This window comes from Montipora capricornis, chromosome 5 (genome assembly GCF_036669925.1).
Source record: "Montipora capricornis isolate CH-2021 chromosome 5, ASM3666992v2, whole genome shotgun sequence".
Classification (NCBI taxonomy): domain Eukaryota; kingdom Metazoa; phylum Cnidaria; class Anthozoa; order Scleractinia; family Acroporidae; genus Montipora; species Montipora capricornis.
In genome coordinates, this window is record NC_090887.1 from 5,563,422 (window position 1) to 5,572,393 (window position 8,972).

The window sequence follows — 8,972 nt, forward strand, 5'->3', positions numbered from 1 at the left end:
TTTGTCCAAATAACAGGAGTGAGAGCGTTTGTGAGAAGGTAGCCCGATCCGTTTTAAGCGTATAGTCCCCTCCCTCTCTCGTCATTATTATTTCCGTTTGTTAGCGCCTCAATAAGCCCTACGGAGTCCCCCTCCCACAGGTGCTTCATGTCCTTCCCAAGACTCTCGCATTAAAACGGTTTATTATAATCAGCATTGCTCATTTTGGGATCAGATATTAGGATGTCTTTTTTCTGCTTTTGACATGGCTGATGTCCAAAAATCGCCATGGAGGGAGGTACAATATATGGCTCTTCAACTATTCTGTTAACTAGCTCGACAGCTGAAAAAGGCAAGTCTGGCGAGCTCGAAGGGTTTCCCTGTATATCGCCATTGGACGACGGTACGTGAAACACGACAAATTTACTTGTTTGTTTTTTTTTTCCGACCACTCGCCTGCCCATCGGAAGTTGATTTTATCGCAAAAGGTCGTTCCTCGTTTTTGAAAGATCTGTCTTGTTAAGTTTTTCTTCTGCTCAAACTATATTAATTAGCTTGATGAAATGACTATCATATACTAATGCTTACTTTCATTTTATTGTTTGAACAGCAACTGAACCTTGTATAACCTTATTTAAGAATTACATCAAGATAGAAAAAGAGAATTGTTTGTCTTGTATACGTACTACTATAAAAATCTCATTTGACGTTACATGTACGATGTACGTTTTTGATTCTCCTTCTGAATTTACAGGTGTGCTCTCAATTTCGTCTTAGTTTATAATGTCATTTTATACAAAGCATTTTCTTCAAAAATGTTTACAGTTCGTTTTGCTTCCGTCATCATCCTTAACTCAGTGTCAGCTTAAAAAGATCAGGGAAATATAATTTCCTATAGCATCTTTTCCTAACTTTAATCATGCACAATTTACATGACTGTACTTGTAAATCCACAATAAAAGTCAATTACGTTACTCTTCATAATTTAATTTTCGTGAGCTAACTGTTTTCAAGATCTGCATTCTGAGTCACAAATTACAACAACCTTTTGGGAAATTTTTATCAATTTGTTACATTATTCCCTTCTTGACGGATTTTCTCCATATTATAGTTTTTTTCTTGTATTTATAATTTATTAGAAAAGCTAACATGAAAATTCGTATATCAAGATAAAAATAATCTTTCAACAAAAATAGTTCTGATTTCTATTTTTTTCTGGTCTCTGGTCAGTTATAATTTCCTATAAATTGGATTATTGTGATTCAACAAAAATTAACAATTATTCAAAGTTTGTTGATAAATAGTAGTGGTTTTTAAAAGAATATTTTCGTCCAAATGAAGTGAAGAGGGCGTTTTTATTAGTAAAAGACATCTCAGTTTGACAATCACTGCATAATAAATTAATAATGATTTCTCTCCCTTGTGGTTGACCTGAAGGAAATGCATCCTAAATTTGCATACCTTTGAAAAGTAATCTTTGAACTCATGGTGCATTGTTTGATCTTATTATTTCTGGAACCATATTGTACTTTTCATTTGTCAACTATCATCCTGGGTTCACTCTTGGTTAATCCATCATAGGACAGCTGAAAGAGTAATTGCACAATAATTATCTACCAGGGGTTTAGAGAAAGAAGTAACCGACTTCTCTTAGTAAACTGTAGCCGATACTGTTCATCGCGATCGGCTGTCAGTACTTATTGAAACCACTGAGCTACTACATAGAAATCGTTTGGTGACAGTTATATAACATTACTCAATGAAAGAAATATTCAACTTTAAGCTGCCAAAAAACTTGCTTTACAAGGCTTGCTTGCTACTCATATAAAAAATCTGTTTTATGAAATGTCTTACTTGTGGCACAGAACTTTGATTATTATAATACCATAAATTCAGTCAGTTGATGACAACTTGGATGCTAAAAAAGGAAAGCTGTTATTTTGTAAACAAGGAAATTTTGATTAAAGAATTTGTTCACTCAGTAACTTAAACCATGCAAGAAATTGTTCCTGATTTTGGCCTGTACCAACCTTAATGGGAGTAAATCCCTTCGTCTTCTTTGTATGCACTTAAGGGGAACTATCATGACATGTTTCTCATGAGACCCAGCCACCAAGTTTTCGAAATACAAGAAATGTGCCACCTTAATATGGTGAGAACATTATCCTTGTCTTCGTCCTTAAATATCTTAGAACTCCTAGTAGGGGGACTGCCATTACGGAGCCTACACTGTACCTCTATCTACTCCTTATGTGAGAGACTCAGGCTACAACAATCCGTAGTACTGAGGGGCTTTGCCCTTTTTGCCCTGTATTCTAATGCAGATTGTGACAAATGAAAGGATTTTGTGCACAGTGCCAAGAGATCCTTTAGATCAATGAATCCTTCTTTTGACTCGCACTGATTAATTCCCATTGTTTACCTACAACAGAGTATCTCTTCCACAAAGAAAAGCAGCTTCCTGCTCAGTTGATGGACAAATGGCGTAAGGCAGCTCATGCAGTATCTTACGCCTCTGTTTTTTGTGCTTTTGTGATTGGAATTAGTGCATTTGGTAAGCATCCTTATTTTCACAAGACTGCACTTCCATTGTTTAAACAATTGATTCCTTGGAGTAATTTTACTTGTCAACCGGGGCTTCTTAGGGGCCTGAGGAATCAGTGGTTAATTAAGTTGTCAATAATTATACTTTTTGCCTTGTTTTTCCTGGCAGTGTCAATTCCCCTTCTTCCCACATTTTTTTTCTGGTTTGGACTTGCAACTCGACCCCTCTAGGTCATCTCTAGTTACCTTGAATCTTTTTCTTGTACAGTTGCAGCAGGGATTTTAATTGTCAAGAAAGATCTGGCCGCTTTAGGCTGGTTTAGGCATCTAAGGGTTAATGGGGACAGTGATTGATTAACCCACTGACTCATGGGGGTTCCCCATTGACAAGTGAAATCATCTGGCGTTAGACAGAGTAAAATACTAAGTCTTACCGGTGTAGGCCGGTTTAGACGCCAAAGGGTTAATAACCTAATATACCATTGCAGTAAAAAGCATCACCCTTAATTTTTAAAGAATATTTGTTCGGATTCAAATACTTACAAAACAAAAATAAACCTGAAAGAAACTGTATATTTTTTTTAAGTGCAGGTTATATTCATCAGTCCTTTCATGGGAACACATGAGTCCAAGAAATTGACCTGCTCCCCAATAAGTGTCTTCATACATGTAGTTCAGTTGGTAGTCAGTGAGAGCATTGCACCGGTTCAAATCCTGCTGAAGACCCCTAATATTTCAGGTGTTTCATCCGTTAGAGACAATAAATTTGCTTAGAATGTAGTATGAGGATCACTGCTGTCTTTCAAAAATAAACCTAGAAACCACTTTGTTCTTTGTCATTTTTTTTCTCTCAAATTCTTTAAATGCATTTAATTATTTTTTCACAGTTATTTCCAGTTTGGCTAAAAGTTCTGCAGCATTTGGCTTTGCAGTAAGTACTAACAACTTAAAGTAACAGACAGTATCACTATATGATAAGCATAAATAGACATATTTTCAGCTGTGAATTTGTATGGGGTTAATTTCTTTACCAGTGTTCTCTTGAGGCTCTTATTACTGCCAGACGAGTGTTTGTGTGGTGGTGGTGGTCACCTTTATTGCTACTAAAATAAATTAAAACCCTCTTGCCTTTAGAAGTTGTGGTCCCTCAGACACTTAAAAGGCAGGTCTGGCTAGCACGCGTAGGTTAAATTAATAAAGGTTAATGTGTATCTAAATTAAAAAATTTAATGCATGGCTATATTCTGGAATTAGGTACACTGTCTGGCATCTGGTAGGAGTAGAGGCTAACTGACTGTACCTGGAGTGGCCCCTTTCTTTAGTGGTGTCTGGGTGACAGCATGCTATTTTTAAAAAATGCTGCCAAAGGTCATATCTCAAAAGCAAAATAGACCATTTTTGTGTGCTTAGTTACCTGGCCTATGAATGAAAGGGAGGCTACTGAGTTGCATGACCTTGTTTGGATAGTCTGAAACCTCTGTCACTGCTTTTGTTATGTAATTTCCAACTAATTAGCTTGAGAACAATATCATTAATACAAGAAAAGCAGGGAGATCTGTATCATAACAAGGTCAAGTCCAGCCTCACTTTCACTTAACGGCCAGGCCCGAGTTGCTCAAAGCATGGTTAGCGCTAACCAGCGTTAAATACCATGGAAACCTATAGGTTTTGATACCTCTTAACCAACAGTTAACGCTAACCAGGCTTCGAGCAACCGGCCCCAGGTAACTAGGCACACAACTGCAAAAAGGTCTATTGATGATCACTGTTATATGACTTATAAAAGTCATTATCAAAATGGGTTTTAATCTTAGGTTTGAAAGAATCTGTCTGGAATAAATAATAACTATTTCGTTAAATTTAGAGATAAAAAGTATATACTAGGCAACCTAATTAATAATTACTTAATCATGATATTAAGCAACTTCAATGGGTAAAGAAGCCAGTGCTTTTCTTTGGCTGACTGGTTACTTTAAGCGTTAAAGATTATCCCCTAAGTGGTGTTTCTGAAAAAAATAGCTTTTAAAAATAAGTTTATAATTTTTGTCTTTTTTCCCAGTTTGGCTCTATATTAGATGTCTGTTCGTCATTGGTTGTAATTTGGAGGTTTTGCGGTTTGGCCGGGAAAACATATTCCTGGGAAAGAGAGCGAAGGTATGTTGTCCTAAAATTTGTAGAATTATGCTCTTTTGATTAACAGTTTGCAGAGCACAAGCAAAGTGTGAGGCTCAATGGAGGGAGCCATTAGAGGAACACTAGCCTTGAGTGCTTCCCATGTGATAAATGGTTTAGGCAGGGTTGGCCCAGTGAAAGAGCCTTTTAAGCCCTTCTCTCTTGTTCGATTCCCAGACTTGCCATCATATATGGGTTGAGTTTGATTGTTTGTTCTCCATTATTCCCTGGGAGGTATTTTTCTACTCGATCTAGGCTCCTCCCATTCATCAAAAACCATCCTTTAAATTGTTGTTATTTGTTTAATATAATATTATAATTATTATTATGACAACTTAATTAGAGTAATGCATAAAACCAATAATAATTACATATTGACACATTAACCTTAGTATCTTCATAAAAATGTAATTTTTTGTGTGTGCTGTTTCACTGCAGAGCTTGTATAGCAATTGGAATTCTGTTTTTGTTATCTGCAAGTGGAATATTCATCCGAGCCATCAGGTCTTTAGTTGTGGAGAAGCATGCAGTTAAAGTAAGTGCATTTGTAATGTGTCATTTATCAGCTAGGCTCATGAGACAGAAAGGCAAGCTTATTGATTCAGAAATAGTTTTGGATGAAAAGACTAACTTGAGTTGAAAATTAAAATGTTTATCAAGGCTAAAAAGTCAAGAGAAATCATTAAAAAATGTTAATACTTTCATCCCTGAAGTGACCCCCAGCCATTTACGAGTAAAATCTGTGAATCACACTTTCAGGACACAAGGGTTATGGAAGGGGACATATAGTTCTTGAGCAGCCCACCTAAAGATGTTGTTAAGCCATTCACCATTGAAGCAGCCCCCAATGATGATTAAAATAATCTGGCATTAGACAGAGTATAATCTATAAGGGAAGGAAGGGTTATGAAAGGGGTCAGTTCAAGTCAAGTAAAGTTCTTGAGCAGTCCACGTAGATGTTGTTAACCAATTTACCACTGAAGCAGCCTCCATTGACGAATAAAATCATCTCGCGTCAGACAGAGTAAAATCTATAAGTCTCACTGTCAGGACCAAAATGGTTAATCACATACACGTTCTAGCACAGTTCATCTCCAGTATGATCATTAAATTAGAATTTTAAAGGGGACATATTTTTTGAGTGGATAATTATAGAGGTTGTTAACCCATAATTGGGAGTTCAGAAGCCTGCAATGTTTTTGAGCCGCAGACAGCAACCGGAAGTGAGCTGTTTTCCATGTTAACTTGTCTTGTTGACTATCTTCTTTTGACTTTATATTGCAAAGTATCTTTCCTTTATTACAGATGATTAGGTTAAAAATCTGGGAGACAATACTGCCCTGGCATGCAAAATGTTCATTTCCGGTTACCGTCCGCAGCTCAAAAACGTCGCGTGGTTAAACTCCCTAATGTCTCCTGAACCACCCCACATTGACAAGTTAAATTGTTCCGATGTTAGACAGAGTAAAATCTATTACGTCACAATCCAAGGGGTCAATGAGTTAAAGGGGACTGTTTTTGAGCTTATGTAGGGGTTGTTAACCCATTGACTCCTGGGGGTTGCCCATTGATGAGTAAAATCGTCTGGTGTTAGACAGAGTAAAATACCAAGTCTGGCCGGTTTCGGCCGGTTTGGATGCCAACGGGTTAACAGGGACATAGTTTTTCAGTGAGTTGTTAACCCATTGACTCCCAGGGGTTCCCCATTGACAAGTAAAATTGTCTGGCGAGTTTTGGCCATTTTAGGCATCAAAGGGTTAATTAAACCAGCAAATTACATCTAAAGAAAACTCACAGTGAATATGCCAAGTGACTCCTTTTTAATTTGCTCTGACTTGCATTAATTGTTAATCATCTTAACATAACTACTGTCAATGGTTAAATTATGCAGGTTTTTTTTACATAACTGTTTCTTTTTTTTTTTAGTTTGCTGGCATTGAGGCAATTTCTGGTGTCAGTTTAGTGGTGTATTCATCACTTGCGTGGATGAAATTTGTCATAGCTGAAAAGTTGGAAAGTGACTCTCTCCGAACAGATGGTAAGTTCTTCAAGCTTGTATTGCCATATCTAATACAACACTGCAGCTTGCCTGTATGGTTACATGCAACATCAAAAGGCTGCTGACCATTTATTATCACTGACCAGTTAAAAGTGCGATTACCGTTCCTTAGCAACCAAACCTATGTGAGTTGTCGTGGAGGAGGCAGTGTCGTCCAGTTGTTACTGGGCACTTGCTTTGAGAGTTCTGACCTCTCATTGAATTTGGTCCTGGTTGTCTGTAGTTCCGGACTACTTACTAGTGCAATTCCTGCTTCTCAAAGGGAAGTGTGGTTTGAGTGGGTTTATCAGTTTATCGTCGCTGACACCATCTCCATATGAAATTTTGTTTTCTTTAAGCTTTCAACTCGACAGCCGGTGCGGGTATATCATTGGGGATGATTGTGAGCACAATATTTTATCAGTACAACAGACATATTTGGTATCTTGATGCTTCTGTAGCTCTTTGTATAGCAGTGGGATTATGTGGCTATGGAGTAAGGTTAGTGCAAAGTGTCAATTGAGAATTATTTTGTATGTGCGAAGTCATTTCCCTTTTGCTTTAGATTTGCGGTGGTGCATTCAGCAATTCTTATAAAAATATCACACTTCATTTTTAGTTAGTCTAAACAAAGAACAAAACCGATAAATGTAATTTGTTTGTTTTCCTTTGCTGAGCAGAGTACCTTGCAAAAGTGAAATTTTGCATTTTCCTTTTATGTTCTTAACAAAGCAAAGCTAGCAGTCGTTTTTTAATCATTCTGGTTCTTGTGTCATTGGAAACCTTAAGATTGCAGTCCTGAGGAGTGTATCTTTGATATGAGGAGACTACATGTATGAAGAGCTCATACTTCAACTGTAGAAAGAAAAATTGTCAACCCAAGACAAGAATCTTTACAACTCGTGTATTGAAGCATGGAAATTAGCACGGGATAACCGACAAACTGTTAAGATCTTGTCCAACGATTTGAGCAAGGCTTTTGACTCTCTGCATCCTCTCCTTATGATCAGAAAATTAAGAGCGTATCGATTTTAATATGAACTACTCGACCTAATTCGATCCTACCTGTGTGATCGACTGGGTGGAGTGAAACTAAGAGCCATTAGAAGCCATATTGGAAGCGGACTGAGAGACGTTGTCCTCAGGGATCTGCCCTAGGTCCGTTGCTATGGAACATCTTCCAAAACGACCTGACATACGTAATTAACTCACATCTCTCTATATACACGGATGACCATCAACTGTATGAAACAGCGGGAAACCTGGAAACAGCTAACAACTACCTAATAAGCAACGCCAATAAAGCCTCTGAGTGGTACGCTAGCAATCTGCTAAAAGGAAACCTGGGCATATACCAAGTTATGACTCTCAACCATAATAGTACAGCAAGTGACAACCCATTACACTTTCAAGGAAACACCATTGACTCTTCAGATTCTCGTTAGTTGCTAGGAGTCAGTATAGGCGACCAGCTGAACTTTAACAATCACATTAATGAAGTATGTAGGAAGGCGAGTCAAAGGGTAGGCGTAATGATGAGACTTAAAAAACTTGTTCCTACTTATGCTAAACCAAGCCTCACAGTATAAATCAGCCATCATGCCGTACTTAACTTATTGCCATCTGACTTGGCACTTCTGTTCTGCTACTGATAAAAGAAAGCTCGAACATATTCAAGAAAGAGCATTACGCGCAGTTTTCCCGGCTAAGCAATCAAGCTACCGAAATCTGTTGAACAAAAGTAACCTAATAACGCCACAGGATAGAAGACTACAAGATATCACCATCCTTATGTATAAGGTGAAACAGACTATGCCCCACAAAAAGATACGAGCTATTTCATATGCACTGCTCACCTTACAATTTAAGGGGCTGTGTGTCAGAGTTTGCCATCCCTAGATTTACGACCAGGAAGTAAGGTCAACATTCACTCGCCTATTTGGGACCTGAGTTGTGGAATGGGTTGCCGGGCGAAATTAGGTCCCATCCATCACTGAGCAGTTTTAAACATCGTATTCGCAAATGTGATTTACTGTAAGTTCGATCGTAGAAGACAATAATTGTTTGAACTGCATTCTTTGTAACTCATAACAGAACGAAATTTCTTTCACGTTGGTTTTAAGGTTTTGAGTTTTAATGCCTCCAGGTTTTACTAGGATACCATTTAACAACTAGACCCGTGGGCTACGGGTCAATAGCCCATGAGGCGAAGCCGAATGGGCTATTGACCCGTGGCCCT

At 37.9% G+C, this 8,972-nt stretch overlaps 1 protein-coding gene across 1 annotated transcript in view; it reads left to right on the forward strand.

Annotated features, from left to right (window-relative positions):
- The first annotated feature begins 154 nt into the window (after window positions 1-154).
- The window catches only part of LOC138049241 (transmembrane protein 163a-like), an 11,157-nt gene continuing 2,339 nt past the window's right edge, over window positions 155-8,972 (forward strand). Inside the window, exons 1-7 of the mRNA XM_068895421.1 lie at window positions 155-382; window positions 2,411-2,533; window positions 3,411-3,454; window positions 4,583-4,677; window positions 5,134-5,230; window positions 6,622-6,733; window positions 7,093-7,234. Coding sequence (XP_068751522.1) covers window positions 268-382; window positions 2,411-2,533; window positions 3,411-3,454; window positions 4,583-4,677; window positions 5,134-5,230; window positions 6,622-6,733; window positions 7,093-7,234 — 728 coding nt within the window. The 5' untranslated portion in view covers window positions 155-267. The remainder of the gene's footprint in view (window positions 383-2,410; window positions 2,534-3,410; window positions 3,455-4,582; window positions 4,678-5,133; window positions 5,231-6,621; window positions 6,734-7,092; window positions 7,235-8,972) is intronic.